A 23,632-nucleotide genomic window follows, 5' to 3' on the forward strand; every position below is an offset into this window, starting at 1 on the left:
TTTAAGCTAGTATAATGTATCAAGCTAGACTAGAAAGTGTTCCATTTTAATGTGAGAGAACTTAAGAGTAAGTCAAAATAGTGGTGTTTTTAAAACCAAAGAGGAGGTTTAACTAGAAGCAAAGCATCAAGCTACCCAACCACCAGTAAGATCATCACCAAATGAGATTAGTGGAGAATTATCCAATATTTCAAAATAGTAATACCATTTCAATAATGCTTGTGTTCAGGTGCTCAAAGAATATGTAGAATAAACAATAGGTATGTGTTTAAATAGAAGTGAATGTATGATAAATGATAGGAAATTTTTGATTATTTTCCTCAAAATGACCAAGAAATAGTATTTTTGTGTTTATTGCTCATAGATTGATAGAAGCCCTGTTGGTGGTTAGTAGATTGTGGTCACTTAGGTGTTAAAATAATGATAAACACGATAATGAATTATGCAACTTAAAAACGATCTTTTGGAATTCAAATTTCTTACTTATATAGGTAGATAAGAACCCGTTTATAGTGAGTGAAATATAATGTTTGTCATACTTACAGCTCTCACATTGAGAGATTAAGCATACCAGGTTATTTCTGTATGTTGAAATTGGCTTCCTACTGAGTGGAAAGGGATGACCAAATAATAGTCAATAGTATGAACAAAATTACAAAAGTATTAACACTGTTATAATTTCATGAAGATTTCTGTTTTATGAATTGGAAGCTGTGTTTTAAAATTTATTTTGTGAACTTTTATCACAAGTGGAACTGTGACCAGTTATTTTGATTAGTAACTGTAATATGCCTAGAAAAGCTCCATATATATATAGGATATTTAGTTAGTTAATATTTTGGAACTGAGGGAAGAGATGTGGGGACATATGTATATGTATAACTGACTCACTTTGTTATAAAGCAGAAACTGACACACTATTGTAAAGCAGTTATACTCTATTAAAGATGTTAAAAAAAATATTTTGGAACTGAATGAATCTCTAGAGTGTTTCTACTATTTGTCCAAAGTGGGAGCACTGTCATTTGAAGTAGAGCAAAAAAGTTGTGCTTGCTATTTATGTACCAAAGTTCAGATATGTATAAATAGGGACAAGAAACTTAAGGTGAATATAAGTGGAAATATATATAAATAGGAACAAGAAAGTTAGGGTGAATGTAAGTATAAAAACATATAAATAAAGTGCTTAGTTATAATCTGGTTAGGGAAATATGATTAAATTTGAATGTATTTAACCAACAGGACTGGATAAAATCCTTCTTAGGAAGTTGTAGAAGAGTACAGGAATCATGGTTGAACATCGGATCAGGCATAAAACCAGTTTCAAAGAAAGTGAAAACAGCGATATGGTAGAAGAAACAGGCAAGTTATAGGTTTAAAATGTAAAATAAAAATAGTAAAATTAATAAAGTGAATAAGATTTCACGAGGTAAACAAATATATACATGATCCCACTAAGAATTATTAAACACTTTAGGTTTAGATCATTATTTTCTGTTAACTTTTATTGACTATCATTAGTGAGACTTAAAGGAGAATTAAATTGAAATGTTAGACCTCAGTAATCAACCAAATATCTGTGTGGAGCATCTTATAATTGAATAAATGTTTTACCACATGCTTCATTTGATTTCTTAGAAACCCTGTGAGATAGGTGTTATTATCACCTCTATATAATAGGTGAGGAAACAAGTTCAGTGAGGTTAAATGACTTGTTCAAGGTCAGGTAGCTAACAGAGTTGCCCAGGGTGCTGGTCTCAAGCACAGGTTCTGAGCATTCAAATGCTATGCTCTTTCCACTCAGACATTCTGGGCTATTTCTGCATCTGACATAACTCTGCTTCTTTCTGCAGCCCTAAATAAGGACTGTGTTTACAGTGGTTTGACATGTTGTTTGGGAGGTGAGCCAAGTGGTAGTCAAGTAGCAGCAATAAAAAAATCACCTCTGCTAATATAACTGTTTATGCTCCTTCTTTGGAGATACTGAAATTCTGTTCCCTGTGATAATACAGTGCCCACCACATTCTCGCCACAGCTCTGGTTTTAATGTAAATAGTGCCTTTCATTACAGGCAGTTTGTGGTTAAGGGTCAGGGTCTTACATGACAGTTGGGTGGTGGCCAGCTGGAAGGAGATGGAGGAGAGAGGAAACCTTAGAAGAGGGAGGAATGAAGGGACAGCTGCGAAGGGTGATAGAAAGGAGGAAGGTGCAAGAAGAGAGGAAAGGGATGAGTGAGCAGAGGAGAGATGGCACGGCATCCATGCTATGGCACCGTACTGTTTTCTGTTCCTCACCTCCCGCAGAGAAGTGACTAGAGAGGGAGTGTGAGTGAAAGGAGGACTGTTTTTCATTAAATACATATTTATCGAGTGCTCCCCTATGCCAGGTCCTATGTCAAGGTCTGAGGATAAACTGACGAATAAGACAGTGGGGGTTCCTCAGTGCACAGTACTCACGTTCTAATGGAGGAGACAGACATTAAGCTGAAAGCACAGCGTAGTGACGTTACTTGTTTTCAGTACTTACAAAGGGTGCTATGAGGGATCATAATGTGGGTATCTAGTGTGGAGTGGGAGATCAGGGAGGTGGTCCCTAAGGACCACCATTTAAGTTGAGATCAGAGAGATGCACAGGAATTAGCCAAGTGAAGTGTGGGACAGAAGCGTTCAGGTGGGGGAGCCACAGGTACAAAGGTGTTGTGGTAGGAAGGAGGATTGCCCCTTCAGAAACTGAAAGAAGGCCAGTGTTGCTAGGGAGTGGTGAGAAGGAGGATGACTTGAGATGAAACTGGTGAGTTGGTTGAGTGGGATCAAGTGGAGCAGTGAACATTAATTATAGGTCATATTAATTAGGTTGAACTTCAGAGCAAAGAAAGCCTTTGAGATGTTTTTAAGGCAGAGGGGTAGGTGGGTGATGGAATAATAACAGCAGATAGTTATTTAGTCCTTACCTGTGTTACTTACTCTTCTTAGTTGTTGAGAAATGATTAGCTCAGTATTCTCAGAAGAGCCCTGGAACTACATACCCATTTCACAGGTGGGGAAACTGAGGCATACAGAGGTTGAGTACTTTGCCCTGAGTAATTTGCTCAAGGTCAAGCCACTTATAAGAGGTAGAATATGATCAGACTTACATTTTTAAAAATCACTCTGGCTGGGCTTCCCTGGTGGCGCAGTGCTTGAGAGTCCGCCTGCCGATGCAGGGAACGCGGGTTCGTGCCCTGGTCCGGGAAGATCCCACATGCCGCGGAGCGGCTGGGCCCGTGAGCCATGGCCGCTGAGCCTGCGCGTCCGGAGCCTGTGCTCTGCAACGGGAGAGGCCACAATAGTGAGAGGCCTGGATACCGCAAAAAAAAAAAAAAAAAAAAAAATCACTCTGGCTGCAGCACAGAGAATGGTGGGTGAGTTTCTCCAGGGAAACCAGCCAGGAGGCTGCTGCAGTGTGAAGATGAAAAGATGGTGGTGGCTGGGAGTGTGGTGGTGGCAGTGGGGGTGGAAGGAGAATTGACCCCCTACCACTCCACTCCTAGCCCCAGGCTCTCCTCAGCCCCATCCTGGATTGCCTTTGTACTGTCTTAAGACGTGCCTGGATCCTCTGTATGCATACTTAGCTGGGGATTTACAAGACAAAGAAAAATACATTCTGGATGTTGGTTCTTTCTGTACCTTGTCTCTTCCATTCTTTACCAGGGGCTACAGACCTGAGCTAAGGTGGGTGCTTTAATTGGGTGGGTCTTGTGTTTGAGTACAGTTGTCCCTTGGTATCTGCGGGACATTGGTTCCAGAAGCCCACAAAGATACCATGATCCGTGAATGCTCAAGTCTCTTATATAAAATGGCATAGTATTTGCATGTAACCTATGCAAATTCGCCCATATATTTTACATCATCTCTATATTACTTATAATACCTAATACAATGTGATTGCTATGTAAATAGGTATAAATACAATGTGAATCCTATGTAAATAGTTGCCAGCATGCAGCAGATTTAAGTTTTGCTTTTTGGAACTTTCTGCAATTTTTTCCTTAAATATTTTTGATCTGAGGTTGCTTGAATCCACAGATGCAGAACCCACGGATACGGAGGGCTGACTGTATAGACAGATGAGCATGGCATGTTAATCACTTGCAAAAGCTTCCTATAAAGGATGATATGATATTGATAAGTGTTGGGCATATCTTCTCAAGGATTCCTAGCATTGATTTTTTTCCCCCTACTGAACCTCCAGAAAACTAACCCAAGCCACAATATGAATGGAACAATAGTTTGTTCTCAGATGAACAGTACTGCTGTAGTGGAGTTTCCTGATATTCTCTACGTAGTTACGTTCTCAAAAAGGGACTCCTTTCCCGCTTTCTGCTTAAATGATTGTTAGCTCAGGGGAGGGAGGTTTTGTCTGAAGCTGGGGGCATTGTGGTGCATGGTTCCATTTTGTCCATTTTGAGTCCCCACTGTCACATTCTGTAGTGACTTGGAGTGTGGTTAGTGAAGGGCTCAGTAGGCTTGAAGCAGTTGGTAAACAGCATTTTTCTTCAGGGCCTGCTTATTTGCATTTTTATTTTCTGTTTTGTTTTCTCCCCTCAATACTCAGCACAACAAGGTCACAGCAGTATTCCTGATAATAAGATCTGGAATTAAAGAATTCTGTTTTATTTGAGGCTGAGAGAAGTAGTTGTTTGTTTTGTCCTAACCACTTGGTAGATAGCTGTGCATCATGTGTCAATTTTCCCTGCTCTCTAAGCTCTGACCTTGTTGCAGGTTAGACGTATTCAGAAGCTTCATTACTCTTGTGACTTAAAGGAGTTACTTAATGCTTTTAATCACTTGCTCACTAAAACCCTTCCATTGGAAGAAGGTGACTGAATTGAAATTTCAATTGCAGAATTTTAAAAATCCGGAGTATCCAAAAGTCCCATTGCGTCTAAGACATGGAGTGAAAGAGTTTTGCCATATTAGAAGCTGAAGAAAGCTGTAGGACATTCTAATATATATCTTCAATAAAAATTCTTTGGGGGGGATATAAACATTTGACAAATGCAGGAAGTTCTATAATCTTTGTGAGTTTCCGTAATGTGTCATTGTGGGCCACCTGTTTTGCTGTGGTAGAATTAAAATACAGTGAGCTGATTTCAGGTTGCTACTTTTATTTTGTGTGTTGTCACATTTAATTCAGTATTCCATATTTCTATGAAATGCTTGCTGAAGCGCCTAAGAAACAAGGCCCCCCCAAAAGGTTTTCACTTTTCCATGGAACATAGCTCTTAATCACAAATTCCTTACTATCTGGCTAGAAATCCAAATAATAATTGAGCTGTTTCCTTGAAAGATAACTTCTTGTATATTAAGTGTTACTGGGGGTCATCAGTAATATATACGGTATGAGTACTTGAGATACCATCTAGGTATCTGTTTAGTACTATTGGCCTATAATTTGTCTATTTAATTCTTTTATAGCACTTTGAAATCACTCTAGGAAGCTAAATGCCGATAAAACCTCATGAGGTAAAAAATGAATACCTTTTAAAAATAATAAATATTAAGAAGGAGATTATTTGTAGGAAGAGATACAGAAATTTAGGAATTATGAGTCATTTCTAATTCTAAAAATTTTAGCAGTTGTTTATTTGAGTAATTTTTAGAACTGAAATTGTAAATGTGGGCTTCCCTGGTGGCGCAGTGGTTGAGAGTCCACCTGCCGATGCAGGGGACGCGGGTTCGTGCCCTGGTCCGGGAAGATCCCACATGCCGCGGAGCGGCTGGGCCCGTGAGCCATGGCCGCTGAGCCTGCGCGTCCGGAGCCTGTGCTCTGCAACGGGAGAGGCCACAGCAGTGAGAGGCCCGCGTACCGCAAAAAAAATTTTAAAAATAATAAAAAAAATAAAATTGCAAATGTAACATTGATGAAGTCATTCTAAGGTTTTGCTGTATTAAAAATATGGGCAGTCGATCCTAAAATCTAATGGTATGGTATAATATTCTGATTTTGCCTTTATTAAAGTTCAGGTGGAAAATTTTTAGTATTGAAGATATCTACATAGGAATAAAAAGTTCATTTTGTGTGGGTATATTATCCATTTTATGTCATAAAATTAGATATTTATGAAATATTTTGTTAAAGTATGGTTTGTCAGGTATGGAAAGTTTGAAGCATTTTGGTAGAGAAATATCTTAAGATTAAAGAGGTTTTCCTCAATGAAAGTTAAAATTTATGGCCAAAGTAATTTCACCAGCAACTGAAGGGGTCTGTTAAACTTTTAAAGCTATGTCTGTAATTTTTTTCAACATTTTATTATGAAAAATTTCCAAACAGAAAAATGTCAAAATAATTATACAGTGAACACCCATATACACACCACATATATTTTCCAATTTACATTTTACTGTATTTGCTTTATCACCTATTTGTCCATTTCTCCAGCTTTCTATCAAATGGATATCCTTCTTAGTTCTTTATGCATTTCAAAGTTGCAGACATAAGTATATTTCACCCGGAAACACTTCAACATGTATATCATTAGCCAGAGTTCAATATTTATTTGATTCTTTTTAAGATAAAAGTTATATACATTGAAATATATAAATCTTGCGTGCCATTTGATGAATTTTGACAAATGCATACGCCTATATAACTGAAGCCCCTATAAAGATATAGGAAGTGCCCCTTCCCAGTCAATCCTCATATTCATTCCCCAGGCACAACCAGTGTTCTGATATTATTTTCATCTATAGATTAGTTTTTTTGTTCTAGAGTTTCACATAAATGGAATCATATATTATGTGTAAGGCTTCTTTCACTTAGCATAGTGTTTTTGAGATTCAGCTATGTTGTCCCATTATCAATGGTGCATTCCTTTTTATTGCCGAGTACTATTCCATTGTAAGGATATACCACAGTTTGCTTATCCAGTCTCTTGTTGATGGGCATCTGGACTGCTTTCTGGGTTTTGGCTCTTGTGAGTAAAGCTGCTATAAACATTCTCCTAAAAGTCTTTGTATAGATATGATAGGAATGGAATTGCTGGTGTGCCTGTGATTTAAATGTGGAATTTAGCTATTGAAAAAAGTGATTTTAAATCATGCATATCACTGGACTACATTTCATTTTTAATTTACACCTTCTTTTCCATTTCCATTTGCTACCATCCTAGGCCAGGTGATCATACGTCATTTCTAGATTACAACAGTTTAGCTGGTCTCTTGCCTCTAGTTGCTTCCTCGCTTCAGTCCATCCAGCACAAGGCTTGCAGGTGAAAACAGTACTCCTTTGTTGAAAGATCTCCAATGGCTTGCTGTTGCCTACTGTGTAGTTTCAGAAGGCCCTCTAATTCTGTTTCCACCTGGCCTTGTTTCTTATCCCGTCTCAACATAAACCTTATATATGCTCCTTCCTGTTTTTGCCTTTACCGTTTTTGCTTTACTGCTCCAGCCTAGAATATTCTTTCTCTCTTCTCCATCTCCCCAAATTGTTATAGTTCTTAGAGTATAGCTCAGAATTCTGCAACTAGGTTGTGAGCTCTTTGTGGGCAAGGACCATGTCCACTATTTTTTATATTCCAGTGAACACCTATCATAGTGCTATGGACAAAATAGACATTTAGTCAATACTTACTAATTTGATTGTCTCGTACTGATGATTATGTACAAATGAATCTGTTTTTCAGTATGTCTTTTTAATGCCCAGTTAGTAGGTTTTATATTTAAACAACTATTGGATACAATAGTTTTAAAAATACTTATTTTTAAATTACAGTGCTATGGTTGAAACTCTATGAAATATGTATAACAATTAGAGAAATGTACTGTAGCATGTATTATAATCATGTTTTCGTAAAACCGTGACTATTTGATACCTCTAGAGGATGAGTCATTTATGATAAGTGTGCCTTCCAAACAGTGGAAGGCTTACTGCCAACCCTGTTCTTGCCATGTTTGATGGATGCTATAAAATGTACTATACATGTTATATACCTGCCCTCGTAAATCAATGTGCTGCATTGTCACTGCAGATGCACATAAAAATGATGGGAGGCTTTGCGCTGAGTGACTTAGTTTATCACTCCATACAATGAATGCTGCTTTACACTGCTGAACTGTATGGGTTGTCTAAGTTCATGGTGATACACTGAGGCCCCTGGGACTACAGTTTTGAGATACAAATGACTGGCTGACTGCTTGCTTCCTTGTAGAGCTGAGCTTCTGTCCTCAGTCTTTTGAACTTGAGCTCTCTTCTTCTCAGTTGTCAGTGTGTTGCAGCTCTGTATACTATGCAGAGCTGTATAGTATACACTATACCTTCTGTTGCTCACTGCTACTGTAGTTTTTTTCCCGACTGCAGGTCCCATCACAGCTGTTTGTGTGCTTTGCTTACCGCTTCCCTCTTATATATAGTCTCTATTTTTTTTTTTTTTTTTGCTTCTTCATTATCCTGTCACTGTTTCAGTCTTTGCATTTTATGTGAAGATGCTCTCTCTTTCCATATCCTGGAAAGCAATAAAAGTACTCCTTTCTTTTTGCATGTTGTACTGATTAGAGCATTGGATGCAATCTTCAGGTGCATTGCCACTTCTATACCCTGGTCTGTATTGCCAGGTGAATATGGGCTCTTTTTGTACTACCCAACTTTTTGTTTCTGGGCTTGAGATTTTATTGTATAATGTTGGTGTTGGGGATAATGATATTATTATTACCATGTATTACAATATCATAAGGATTTTTTTGTTCCACGGTGTAATTAAACCTAGAATATAATGTAGCATTTAGCTGTAACTGGTTTTTAACTGTAAAATACCACGTGGCACATTTAAGAACAGTTTTACTTTGGTAATATCATGGTAGTAGAAATGTGGAGAGGGTCATGTGTCATCCTGGTATGACTTTATTTTGTTTACTGCTGAAATAACTCTAAATATTGATATAAGTATGTATACCCTTAATTAATTTTTTCTCAACAGTTTACTCATAACACACCTCTTGATTCTTAGGTCCCAAGGAATCCTGATATCCCAAGTCCAGCTGTGGCTCAAAGAGAGGAACAAAAAAAGATTGATGGAGCTGAACCTCTTACACCAGAAGAGACTGAAGAAAAGGAAAAACTTCTCACACAAGTAACATATTTTAAGTGATTGAAATACTTCTAGTCAACGAATAGAAAAAAAGATATTATAAATTACACTTACTTTTTATTGTATGGGCCTGGTACCCTGATTGGACACACCAACACAACTCAGGGCTATTTTGTAAACATACATTTAGACCAAACATCCCGATTTTTTTAATTCCTTTTATAGAATACACTGTTTTAGAAATACTAAAAAATATATAAATGCAAAATATAGGTGTCAATTATAAGAAATAAGACATGCATTTTATCAATTATAATAAAGTCAGTTAATCCACATATGAATCCTGATAGACAGTAATTACTAGCATATTCTTGAAAATTTAAATTTATTTTATTGATTGTGAACTGTCCTCTGAAATTATACTCTACTAATCTTTTATTTATGGAATGATTTCATAATTCTCAAAATGCCTTATATTCTTTCTTGAAAAGAACTTTAATACAATGATGAGAAATTTCTGAAACTATAAAGGGTGCTCATTGTATAGTTAAAAGCTAATAGTTAATAAGTAGGGAACATTTCGATTTGAACAACATATTAATGCTTTCTGGTCATTGTTGCTTTAATGAGTTTTACAAGTGTCATACTTCCAAAATAATCTGTAGAAGATAAAAAGAATTACAGTGCAAAAGATCCTTGGAAAATAATAAAGAAACGTGCACTGTATGATACCAGCTTAGTATAGAAAGTAGCCAGCAAGATTTATTTATTCAACAAATTGTTTTGAACAATATGCAAAGCACAGTGCTAGGAAATTTTCCACATTAATTATTGAAAGATAGTTTTTATATTTATATCTTATTTATTTATAGGTCTTTTCTTTGTTATAACATGTAATTTTATTGAATGAAGTTTTACAAATTACATTCATAATTTTTGAGCCAAATGCCTGGAAGTCATAAAGTTTAGTTTGAAAATGTAATTGCAACTGGTTGAATATTAGGACTTACCACAGAATAAAATAAAACATTTAAATATCCATGATTTTTTTTCAAAATTTATTTCCTGAACACAGAAATAAAGTTATGGTCTTAGAATGTTACTTGGCTTGCAGTATATTGTGAATGTACAGTATATTGTGAATATACAGTCTCAACTGAGAAATTGCTTTAGTTTGTAATTAGAAACAAAATCAATTTTTTGCCCCTCCTAGTACTTGAAGTCATCTTTAATCACCTTTCTCTACTGCCCTAAATAATTAATCTTTTAAAAAATCATGGGAGTACAAAGGAACAAAATGTGGGGTAATCTAAAATCTTTATCAACTAACGCCTAGGGATAGAGTTTTGCTCTGTCAAGGGTATCACATTTATGTGGGTTGGGACATGAGGAGTGGAAGACAAAAATTTGATCTTGTGACTTCAAATAAATACCAAAGAGACTTAAAACACTGATTGGTCGAGCTGTTCTATCTTTTAGGAAAGAAATTGAGCAGGCCCAATAACATTCTGTTTATCAAATCCTATTTATGAATATAATTTTGAACAGAAATTATTTGTTCACAGTAATTTGGAATGATGTAAAGAGCTACAAAACTTTTTCTGCAGTCTTTTATTTTCTTCATGTATTTTTTTGATTTAATGCATCCACATTTTTTCTTAATTTACATGGGAATAAGTCTGTGAAAAAATTAAGTACTGGAATATCCAGGACTTCAGCGTTTACATTGGTATTTTAATTTTAATGCATTTGTATTTTAATGTAGTAGAGGCATCTATAAAATACGGAGTTAAAAACTACACAATATCTTGGAGCTATAAATCAGTTTTTAGTACTTGGAGGGAAGTATATTCTCTTCATAATAGAAAAGCAGTTATTAATATCACTAACTCAACTTTTGATTCCAACATAAAAAACCTGGGATTTTATAAGAAGGAAAATTTTAAGCCTTTTGAACTGTTTTTAATGTATCATTGTATAGAACTAAATAGAACAATGTTTGGATTGGTTGATTTAACCTCTATTGATGATGCTTAATTTTTTGTTCACAGGGATTCACCAGCTGGACTAAGCGAGATTTTAATCAGTTTATTAAAGCTAATGAGAAGTATGGAAGAGATGACATTGATAATATAGCTCGAGAGGTGGAGGGCAAATCTCCTGAGGAGGTCATGGAGTATTCAGGTTTGTATACAACTACAAAAATGATGTTTAATTGTAACCTTATACATTTCTTTAGTGTCAATTTAATTTTACCTTTGTTCAGAGACCTTTAGACTTTTATGAATAAACTGTAAGTGAACGTATAAAATATAATTGTATTTCTATGAAAAGATTATAAGATTTATCAAAACAAATTGCTGTTGTCCCTACTAGTTAGCTAAATAGAGCCAAGTATAGCACTGATAAAGCAAGGGTAGCTATTGGATGAGCACTGGCAAAATGCCTACTTTCCCACGTCTGGAATTTGATCATCTTCTGGGCAAGTCAAGTCTAAGGCTTCAGTTTCAGTGGATGGAATTAGTGTCTTTCTAGGTTGTCCTTGAAGTAGAGAATTCCTATAAGGTCCTTTTAGATCCTCAAACACTCTCAGGGTTCTAGTTTGCTCCAGGCAAGTTATGTGTGGATTCTGCTAACTCCAGGCAAGCTGGAGTAGATCTGAAAAGACTGCTTGAATAAACCTGTTGATTGGTCCTAGAATCAGCTCCTTCTCTTACTTAGCTGTGTCTTTGGTCTTGACCAGAACTAGATTAGGTGCTGAAGCATATGGAGTTAATATTGATTTCCATGTCACAGTGCATCCAACCTCAGGCTTCTGAAAAGAAATCTTATTAACATAGGTAAATATGTCTAGTAAATTTTCTTTATGTAGAAGAACATAGGAAGTTTCTAAAATCCAATTAGGTTGAGCTCTCAAATTTAGTCTGAATATCAGCTGTATAGAATCCAGGGCATTTTTTTTTCCCATAGAAACAATGTTACAAAGTAGGTTTAGGTTTCTGAGCTAGCCTCTCAAAGCCTATTTAGCCTAACAACTGAAATTCTGCATTTTTGCCGTGAAAAATAGTAGGGAGGAAACATTGAAATACTACTAAATAGACCAAAGATTAATATAGATTAGGCACAATTTTTAATTTATTTATAGTGCTAATGCTTGAATAAATCCATGTTTAATTAGAGAACAGACACTTTTTTTTCTTTTGGAAATCTGAAAGGGTCTTCTGGTGATTGCCAGGGACTTGAGAGATGGATTATATTTGAGTTTTTATTTCGTGTAGTATAACATCAAGTCTATGAATGTCCTTTACTTTGATAACAGTATAACATTACTACTACCCTTAAAATTTATCACATAAGTTTAGGACATTTGGGGGCTTAAAGAGGGGAAAAATAGAGGAGAGAGAGAAATTTTAGCAGCAAGAGTTGAATGAAAGGAGTATAGAAGGATATGTGCAGAGAGATTTTCTGAAGTCAAATTTTCTTTAAAAGTTAGGAAGGGGGATAGCATCAGTGTGTATGAAATTGCAAGAAAAAAATGATTTAAAAAGATATCATGTTGGGACTTCCATGGTGGTCCAGTGGCTAAGACTCGTGCTCTCAATGCAGGGGGCCTGGGTTCGATCCCTGGTCAGGGAACTAGATCCCACGTGCCACAACTAAGACCTGGCGCAGCCAAATGAACAAATAAATATTTTTTAAAAGAGCTTATTTTAAAAAAAATACCATGTCAGATGTTCCCTCAAATTGACAGCAAGCCAGGTAGCATGACTAGCTCAGGGCAGCTTAATTGGGACCAAGTCAAAGGATGGGGAGACTTGAATGAATTTATGTAGTTGGTTGCAATAAAAGATGAAACGTGTACGGTTGGCTGTTTGTGGTATCTTATACATAGTAGGCGTTTAAATTGTGTTGAATGAATAAGTGAGAGAATGAATAAATGAATACAGGTGCTTATAAAAATCAGAGTACTGACATTCCTTTCTTGATAGACTCTAAAAATGAAAAAATTGGAGAATGTAGAATATGTCATTAGAAGGCCTCTCACTGAAGTCATAAGATGTGACATATTAATGCAGCCAGATCATTTAGCTCATTTATAAAATTTGGGTGACTTGGCTTTCCTTTTTTTTTTTTTTTTTTTTTTTTAAAGAAAAGGCTACTACTTGATTTGAACAAACAGAACTATATACCGTCCCTTTAATTCTTCTGTTTATTTTGTACCAATTTGTTTCTGAGGATTTGTGGTACAGTTTGATCCTGGTCAGGACTGTGCTGTCATCTGCAGAAAAAATGAGGCAAGCTAGATGTAATATCTGAGCACCTCAGTCTATATTATAGAAAGGTGATCTTAAAGGTTTTTCTTTTCTAGAAATTTCCTCCTCTTTGTTTCTTTTGCTTTATTAAGAAAATTTCCCACCCAGCTACTGCCACCATTATAGAGTTGATCACAGTGTTTGTTGATTGTTGGGATCCCATTGTACTCTCCAAGAGAAAAGCTATTCCAAGTAAGTTTAAAAAACAAGCTATATGTCACTGGAAATACTGTAAGAATAGTGAGTGGTTCCAAAAGCAAACGAAGTAACAGTTCCAGTAGAAATTGCTGCTTTATTGGAAGTTTGATTGACCTGTTGATAATAGTTTCGTTTTTATTTTTGCTTGCTAGGAAACTATGTTCTCTAAGTTTATATGACCACCCTCTCTTCTATTTCACTTTATGTGTTTGGTGCCTTCTATATAATGTTTGAATAAAAGCATAGCTTAAATCAGTATCTGAAGTAGTATCTTTTGAAATTCTGGTCATCTGGGATGGATAATTAAAAACTTCGTCATATTTCATGAAAGGAAAATCACTAACCTAAAACCTCCTTGTTGAGGTCTTACTTTTAAATGGAAGGAGGTATTTAATACCCCTCATTTGTTGCACCTTAGGAGTATTTAATTGAACGTATATATACAGATGAATTTGAATCTTAATTATAAACAGTGTAAGTTCACTGTATCCTTTCCTGCTAATTCTTCATTCTACAGTTCCTTGGATTCATTTACTTAAGACGATAGAACTGTAAAGTAATAACTCTGTTTTTCAGCTGTATTTTGGGAACGTTGCAATGAATTACAGGACATTGAGAAAATTATGGCTCAAATTGAACGTGGAGAAGCAAGAATTCAACGAAGGATCAGTATCAAGAAAGCCCTGGATGCCAAAGTAGTATATTTCATAATTGTCAAATTACCAATAGATTGTTTTAATTGATTAAATGGTGATTAGCTTTGACTTATTATTATTGCACATTTAGTCAAAAGCACTATTTTGTTTAAATCTACAGATTGCAAGATACAAGGCTCCATTTCATCAGTTACGTATTCAGTATGGAACCAGCAAAGGAAAGAACTATACTGAGGAAGAAGATAGATTCTTGATTTGTATGTTACACAAAATGGGCTTTGATAGAGAAAACGTGTATGAAGAATTAAGACAGTGTGTTCGGAATGCTCCTCAGTTTAGATTTGACTGGTTTATCAAGTCTAGAACCGCCATGGTATGTATTCCTTTCTTACTTATTTCCTCCAACTTTTTCTTTTGAAAACTTTCAGATATCATACCTCCTTTACTTAGATTCTCTAATTCTTAACATTTTGCCACGTTGGCTTTCTCCTCTCACTAGTATATGTGTGTATGTACTTATACATACATACATGGCATCTATCTATACATATAGAATCTATATATTGTATTCAGAAATACAGATCTGTGTTTTATATTCATTAATCTATATACAGATCTATATTTCTGAACCATTTGAAAGTAAGTCACAGACATCTTGAGTGTTCACCTCTAAATACTTCAGCATTTATCTCCTAAATAAAAATAATATTTTCCTACATGAGCACAGTACCATCATCCTACCAGAAAATGTTAACGTTGATTCAGTAATGTCATCTAGTATACAGTCCGTGTACAAAATTTTCCAGTTGTCCCGAAAGTGTCTCTCATAGCTGTTTTTTTAAATTGATGAGCCAGTCAGGGTTCACATATTGAATTTGGTTGAGCCTCTTTAGTCTCTTCAGTCTACAACTTTTTGTTTTTCGTGACAATGACTTTTTTAAGGTACCCAGACTCATTTTGTAGAATGCCCAACATGTATCTCATTGTTTGCTCACTGTTAGATTTAGGTTAAGCATTTTCGGCAGGGATGCTGCCTAAGTGATGTGTATTTCTCATTGCATCACATCAGGAGGCTCATTATGTCAGGTTGTCACATTCTTGGTGATGCTGAGTTTGATTACTTGGTTAATATGGTGACCATCAGAGATCCTCACTTTAAAGGTAGTTTCCCCTTTGTCATGAGGCAGGTGATACTTGAGACTATGTGAATAACTTAAGGATTTATTTTTAGTGAGAAGGAATTGTTGCCTAAGTAGAGTTTTTATAAGAATATTATGAGACAGAATAATTAAGAAGAGATTTTATTTTAGCTTCATGCAATTTACTGTTACTTTCTAACGTGAATTGTGTTCCTGTTAAATCCTAGTGCTGCTTAGCAGTGTTCTTGCTGATATTGAAATAAATGCCACATGTTTTTAATGTTGGCATCGTCAGTCTTTTGTTAGCCGAGGTAATTAAGACAAAAGTAGATTCATACAGCCTAAACATTAAAAGTAACCGGAAACTAACAATCTAAACAGTGAGCATTTTTCTTTAGTTTCTGTCTATCATAAATGTTTTCTTGGCCAAAAGTTCATAGGGGTGTGAAGCAACGCTGAACATTTTGTTTGACCCATTTTATATTTTCAGTTCAAGTTGAAAAAAGAAAAGAAAAATCTGAGTTGCTATATTGAAGATGCTAATTTTGGTGGATGCTTTATAAGATCAGATATTTCTTAAAATTTTAACACAAATTTAGAGGGTTCCTGGATTGTTATTAGAATGTGTCTATCAAGTTTATGGAATACATAATGCTGGGAGAGGTAGCAAATACTTTGGATCAAGCCAGAATCCAAAAGGAACTAGAGAAATTGGAATGATGGATTGATTGAATCTCCCTTGAAGCATGACAATTGCAGGGATGAATGTAAAGTGCTATTCTTGTACAAAAGAATAGGAAGAGGTGCATGGGTTAATAAGATACAGTAGGAAGAATTGAGAAAAGAATAAAAAAGATAGGAATTAATCTGTAGCATGAAGGGCTGAGGTTGGATGTAGGGAAGAGTTGTTTGACAGGGTTCTTTGGATGGTTGAAATAGATTATTGAAGAACAGTGTTAAATAGCTTTCTATTAGCTTTGAAAATGAGATTCTATTTTGACAGTCTGAAGACTTTGGCAGTGAGCTAGTTGGCCTTTTAAGGTGCCTTCTAGCTCGGTGCATCTATGACCATGTTTAGCAGAGAACTCCTTTCAAAAGCCATGCATTTAAAATTTTTAGCCATTTGGGGTTTTATGCATGTAATGATCTAATTTAGAGCAGCACCAGCAGCTTGTAAAAGACAAATGCCCACCTGCATTTGTTGATGAATCATGTTTTCGATCATACGTGCCCTTTTATGTGATGGAACATTTGCTGAATTTTGAGTATTATTTCAGTGATAGTTTACTAATTTTTTAAAAGGTTGAGTTTAATGCTGTTTTCAGTTTCTGGAAACATTAAACTAAAGCAGTCAGCTGAAACAGATTCAAAAGAGCAAGGAAAATCTTATATTATTTGTAATACGAACATGACTGTAGAACTACATACACAACCTTATTTCATTTTCCGTGAAGAAACCCAGTGTATTATTAACAACCACTAGATGTCTCTGAACTCCCTTGTAAAGAATCTTTTCTTCCATCCTTCAACAAAACATTTATCTCTTTCTTTACCAAGAGGTTTAAATATCTAATGTATGTTTTCCAAAGAGTGGATATTAACTACATACGTGATTGAAAAATGAAACTTTGATTTTTGTCTGTTAAAAATGAAGACAATTCTGTCCTTAATTATGTTCTGGAAGGTGGAATTTATGATTTCTAAAGAATCTTTAAAATTTAATACAGTAGTTTATTTCATATTAAATATTTTAGTCCAGAGTTTTTGTTAACTTTTCTACTATATTATTTCCCTCCTAGTTAATGGATAATTTTTGCTTATATTTCTGGATTTAGAATATAAGTAAATATATTTTAAAATATGCATGAATATATTTAGATCATCTTTTTGGAATGTTTCATGATAATAAAAATCATTAGCGGGGCTTCCCTGATGGCGCAATTGTTGAGAGTCCGCCTGCCGATGCACCAGGGGACACGGGTTTGTGCCCCGGTCTGGGAAGATCCCACATGCCGCGGAGCGGCTGGGCCCGTGAGCCATGGCCGCTGAGCCTGTGCGTCCGGAGCCTGTGCTCCACAGCGGGAGAGGCCACAGCAGTGAGAGGCCCGCGTACCGCAAATACCGAAAAAAAAAAAAAAAATCATTAGGGAATTAAAGAAATGGATTACTATTATTTCTAGATGATCTCTTTTCCCCTCATTTTAAATAATTGATCTTGTATAGTGAATCACATTCACAATCTAGGAAGTGAAACTTCCCCCTTGAAAGAGGCATTTGTGATTTCCAAAATTAAAATAATTTGCTTCATTGAAAAACCCCATCTTAGAAATAACAGGGGATGTAATTTGATTCATTATATGAGTGTGTCACTGTGTTCAAATTAAAATTTTATCAATGATTAAACTTTAAACTTAGCTTACTAAAGAAGCTATCTTTAAAAACATAATCTTGCTTAAAGATGACTCTTTCCCAGTGACACCAATAAATAGTGTGAAATACTTAGGGGAAAAAAAAGAAACCTTGGTAGTTATATTTTATTCAGAGATCTCACAGTACTGAATTCATGGCTTCTGACTTAACAGTCTTAAAGTACTTAAAGGCATGAACCTCCACTTCTAAATATGCCGCATTTTGAAAGCCTTCAGCTAAAGGTTGAAAATTTCTTTGAGGCTCTTCTCCATTTAAAAATGCTGGCTGTACAAAAGAGAAAATGAGTTTTAGTTCTGTTTCTCTGTGCTAAAAACACTGTGATTTCTTTCTCTGAGAACTTGTGTGGTCTTTAAGTAAGTAATCAGTCTCTATTGAACTACATAAACAAGTAGGAAGGATATGATCAATTTAGATTTTTAAGCTCAGAGTACATGAATTGCCCTACCATTTTCCTTCTAAGTAAAAAGTGTATTATAATGAGGTCTTAGTCTTAGGACATTTAAAAACTATCAGAATTAAAAGGACCTTTGCCAGATGACTGTAAGAGGAAAAGATAATACTTTGTATTTATATACTACCTTTTATATATAAGGTTGCCAATCCCTTTACCAACATTAGCTCATTAGTTCCTTTTAGGGAATGAATGTCAGGGCATTATCTCTGTTCATTTAGTGACAGACTAACGTGACTGGGAGATTTGAAAAGAATCTGAGAAGTCTAAAATATCTAGCACATTAGTTTACTGGGAAGGACATACTGAAAGTATCCAAAGTTTAATCAGTAATTCTTTGGACCTGCTTAGGTTCTTTTAAATACTTAAAGGAGAAAAAGCAGAATTTGGCTCTCTGAAATAAAGAACATTTCTTGATATAGCCACTATGCTTCCTTTGCAGGGTTGCTTTGACTCTTAATTTTAGTTAAAAAATATTCTTACTTTTTAGCCTCTAGGAAGCTTTTTTCTTTCCTCTCCTGGCCTCGCAAGAAGCTCCGTGTACATAGCCCGTGGCCATGGACTTTAGAGTTGAATCAGAGTATTAGTAATTAGTTATTACAATTACTCTGCCTTTTGTAGTAGTTTAAATGAACTTTTGGGGTAGTATCTCAGAGAATCACACACTGTTGTATACAATGTAATAAAAATTTCATGTTATTGCTGTTTGTTTTCAAATCACAGCTTTATTATTAATGAAAGTGTTCCTTATTTAAAATTAAGAACATGGCATTCCTCATCAGAACTGTAGGAGAAAAAATACTATTTAGAAAATATTGCTATAGCTCTTTATTAGCTTGCTTCCCTTTTTATAGGTTTATCATTGATAGTAAACATTAACTAAATTATTAGTTCAGCACAGGATATTTGATAAATTATCTGTCCAGTCAGAGAAGGATTTTCTTTCTAGATACTTTAGAAAAACAAAAGTCAAATTAAAAAGTTTCCAAACTGTTTTATAGTCACAATAACACTTTTGTCTGCTGTTTATGCAGCACAGCCTAGGAAATTTTATGAAGAAGCCCACTCATGATTTTTTATTTTGTGTATTAGTGCTTAATTGTGTGATAACAGCTAATATTGATTTCTTAGAGCATTACATTCTTAATGAAATGTGAGTATATGAATTAATACATTATTCACAAAATTGGTAAAACGTAAAATTAATGATGGGTGCTTCTTGACTGTAGAATTATGAAAATATTAAAATATATTTATGCTTATAGGGATATATTGTTTCCTAATGTGCTTGAAAGACTAAAATGTCCCTTTCAGCCTTAATTTTCAGAAGGGTCCTGTATAGAGGTATGTACAGAAGGGGTTGTGTTTAACTTTGCCTTGAGGGTTAGGTCAGAGGAATGGCTTCATAGAAGAGGTCCTTCTTGGAGCTGAGTCTTGAATGACCAGGAAGGAGTTGGCCCTGGGACTGTGGAAACAGCGTGTGCAAAGGTAGAAACAAGCACAACACATTAAGAAACTGCAAGTAGGTTGTGCTGGAGTGTGAGTAGGGAGGGAAGTCCTGGAAGATGAGGAAGGAGCTGGCAGCGAAATTACGAAGAGCCCTGTCCTTGGTATTGAACTTTGGTCATTATTCTGTAGGAAATGGGGAGTCATTGAAAGATTTTAACAGGGCAGTGACATGGTCAGATTTACATTTTAGAAATACTGTTCTGTGGAAATGGGCAAATGTCTACCTCAACTACCATATAGGCTGACGATTCCCAAATTTATATCTCTGTCTTTTCTCTGTTCCTCCTCTTTTTTTACTTCCCTTGGCTATTATAGCACCATCTGCCCCAGAGTCATTTTTTACTGCGGCTCTCTTAACTATCAGGTGCAAATGGTTACACCTAAAAGTACCAGCATAACGCTTGCACAAAGTAGGCATTCAGTGAATAAATGAGCATGGAACTTTCGTACTTCAGTTTGCTTCTATCTCACAGACCCCTACAGTTGGATCAGATTTGGATAGAATGTGAAGAAATGTAGCAACGGGTTTGAGTTCTTTTTTCTTTTCCTTTCCTTTCTTTTCTTTTCATCTACCTTTTTCTAATGATAGACTTTACTTGGCTGTAATCCCTGCAGCTTTTGTTTGAGTAGCCGGTTGTAAATATCATGTGTTTTATTAGTAACTATAGTGTTTGATTTAAGACTGAGTTGTTCTAACAATCTGAAATACAATACATGCACTAACAGGAGTTTGTTTTATGTATTTATGTATCGTGAAGAGGCGATGTGACATTTTACAAATAGCGATGTTTAAGTAGCAGCAGCTAGGTAAGACTATCATAGCATTTGATACTTGTTTAAGAAATATAGGATATATTTCTTAATTATTATTATTAGAATATATAACTCCCATCTAACTACCGGTGTGCGTGGGCCCTGAGATTTTAGTATAGAATGCCATTGCTTTTTGTTAGTATGATAGAGATTCCAAAGTGACAAAGAACCTAGGAAATATACCACAGAATGTATAGTTGAAGGTATCAATTCCCAAAGGTAAAGTATAGGGAGTTTATAAAAGAGCAAAGGAGAAACAAACACCCATTTTGCTTTACTAAGAACTGTAGAAGAGGATTCTGACTTTATAGAACCACCTACCAATTTAGCTGTGCAGATGTGGGGTGCAATTTATTTATTTATTTTTTTGCTTTTGCTCATTCACCTGCTTTTGACTTTCAACCATGACGGGCAGTGACCTTCTGTCATTCAGACTTAGGCAGGCTTAGTGTCTAGGATTTTAGTACATAGGAAATGTAATGTGGAGTCTCTTTAATCTCTTTCAGTAAGTCACTTCAAGTCTACTGATGCTTTCTGTGCCTTTTGAATTGATGCTTTGAAGCTGGGTATTGGGGCAGAGGATGTTTGAACTTGGTGCCTGGCATGATTGATATTCACCACACAGTACAGGGCAGCGCCACTTACTGCATACATCCCATTATTTATTAAATAAAGGTAGAGATACATATCCTAGTATTCAAAAGTTGAAACTTGGGTGACTTTGCATTGAATGGAATTATAAACTATTAAAAAGATACGGAAAACCAAGGCAGACAGTTTGTTTAAAGTCAATCTAAAGACTAGTTTAAAACAGGGCTTGGCAAACTGCAGCCCTTTACCTTTACCTGTTTTTGTATGGCCTGCAAGCCAAGAATGATTTTTACATTTTCAAATGGTTGAAAGAAAATCAAAAGAAGACTATTTTGTGACATGTGAAAATTATACAAAATTCAGATTTTAGTATCTGTAAAGTTTTATGGGAACCCAGCCACACGCATTCACTTATGCATCGTTTATGGCTGCTCTCATGCTGCAGTGGCAGAGCTGAGCAGTCGTGACAGAGACCATGTGGTCTACAAAGCTGACAGTATTTACTGTTTGGCTCTTCACAGAAAGGATGTGCTGACCCGTGGTTTAAAAGAATGTGTAAGAAAGGTGGAAGGAAAGAAATAATATAACCAAGGGTAGACATAAGTGTTATACAGTCCTTCAAGAAAAGTGTTAAATGAAGGATGGGTAAAGAGGGAGGTTCTTTGGCCTAAAAGAGGGATGTCTGGCAGGTCTGGTGGTAATTGCAGTGATTGTGATGGAGCCATGAGAGCTGCCTTGTAATATTTGAAGGATTGTCATAGAGAAGAGGGAATCAGCTTGTTCAATTTGACTACAAAAATCAGCTTGTTCAGTTTGCATAAGGGAACATTTTTAACTTGTCTGAAGGTGGGATAGACAGCTTTGGGAGGTAGTGAGTACCCCGTCATTGGAAGAATTCAGACAAGCTGGATGGCTAATTAGTAAGGACCTAGTAGAAGGGATTCAGCATCAACCTGAATAATTTTTAAAGGTCCTTTCCAATCTTGAGAGTCAGTAATTTTATGAGCTCCCACTATTGAGACTCTGTATCAAGGGAAGATTTCGTAGTGCAAAATACACCTTTGATTACATGACGGTTCCTGCTCAACAATCATCAGTGAGATCCTTTTGTCAACTGAATTAAGTAAAATTGCTTATTTCTTTGTTTTTAGCTTCTAGGTTCTTTGTATTTTGGCTCAAACTTAGTCTTATCTATCACTCTTACCCTGCACAGCATTTCCCAAGTTGGTTTCTACCAAACATTGTTCCAGGATTTGCAAATACGGTAAGTCCCTTACATACGAACGAGTTCCATTCCGAGAGTGCGTTCGTAAGTCCAATTTCTTCGTTAAGTCCAACAAAGTTAGCCTAGGTACCCAACTAACACAATCGGCTATATAGTACTACTGTAATAGGTTTATAATACTTTTCACACAAATAATACATAAAAAATAGAAAAACTCAAACATTTTAAATCTTACAGTATAGTACCTTGAAAAGTACAGTAGTACAGTATAATAGCTGGCATATAGGGGCTGGCATCGAGTGAACAGGCAAGAAGAGTTACTGACTGTAGGAGGGAGAGGAGGTGGGAGATGGTAGAGCTGAAGGATCATCAGCAGTAGGAGATGGAGGGCAAGCTGCAAGATGGAGCGCAAGTTCGCATCTTTGAAAGTTCTCGGTTTGTATGTAGGGGCCTTACTGTATGCAATATGCAGAACAGGGTTCTGTGTTCAAATAAATTTGGGAAATGCTGATACTGAATCCCGCCTGTGACCCTTCCAATCTACATTAGAATGCTAAGAGCTCTGAGAAGTCCTGCCATGAAGAAATTTGTTTAACCTTTTAAAAATCTAGCATTTCCTGCACATGTGTGAACACAAAGTACTTTTTTTTTCCTTTGGCCACAGCTATTAACACTGCAGAACAGTTTTCCATTTGCCATTTTCCTACTCTCTTCTGCTGTCTTTATTGTTTTTGTATCTCCTCTCTTCCTCTTGTGTGCTATTTTTCTCCCTCCGATTTCATTCCTAAATCCAGCATGGGGAAATCGTGAGAGAAAGAGATAATTAGACTACAGAATTGTGGAAACAGTTTGAGAGCACATGAACCACTTCCTGTAATCTGAGGAAAATAGGAAGATTAAAAAGGTACAAGAATCTAGGGGGATATGTATGTGAAAGGCGAAATTATATAAGATAAAAGTGCTTTTGACATCATGAAATTTCTCATAGTCATTTCATAGTCACTTAGTTATTCAAAACATGAATCACTATTTTATTGGTAATCTGGCCTCCTCGTAATTTCTGGTGTTAGCTCGTGTTCTGTTTATGATACCATCTGTTTAGTTAAGCAGTCCTCAAGCATGTGAATAAAAGATGGGGTTGGTATCTTTAGAGAAAGTGGCATTACCTATGCTAGGAAGGTAACGTCCAGACTCACTCATTCCTTGGTGCCTTTCTCCAGAGAGTTAGATTATTTTTCTGTCT

At 35.8% G+C, this 23,632-nt stretch overlaps 1 protein-coding gene across 4 annotated transcripts in view; it reads left to right on the forward strand.

Annotated features, from left to right (window-relative positions):
• The window catches only part of SMARCA1 (SNF2 related chromatin remodeling ATPase 1), a 70,666-nt gene that overhangs the window by 41,409 nt on the left and 5,625 nt on the right, over nt 1–23,632 (forward strand). For all 4 annotated transcript variants that reach the window (XM_007450484.1, XM_007450482.1, XM_007450483.1 and 1 more), the window contains 4 exons: nt 8,984–9,106; nt 11,116–11,248; nt 14,152–14,270; nt 14,392–14,604. In XM_007450484.1, coding sequence (XP_007450546.1) covers nt 8,984–9,106; nt 11,116–11,248; nt 14,152–14,270; nt 14,392–14,604 — 588 coding nt within the window. The remainder of the gene's footprint in view (nt 1–8,983; nt 9,107–11,115; nt 11,249–14,151; nt 14,271–14,391; nt 14,605–23,632) is intronic.

This window comes from Lipotes vexillifer, unplaced genomic scaffold (genome assembly GCF_000442215.2).
Source record: "Lipotes vexillifer unplaced genomic scaffold, Lipotes_vexillifer_v1.1 scaffold215, whole genome shotgun sequence".
Taxonomy (NCBI): domain Eukaryota; kingdom Metazoa; phylum Chordata; class Mammalia; order Artiodactyla; family Lipotidae; genus Lipotes; species Lipotes vexillifer.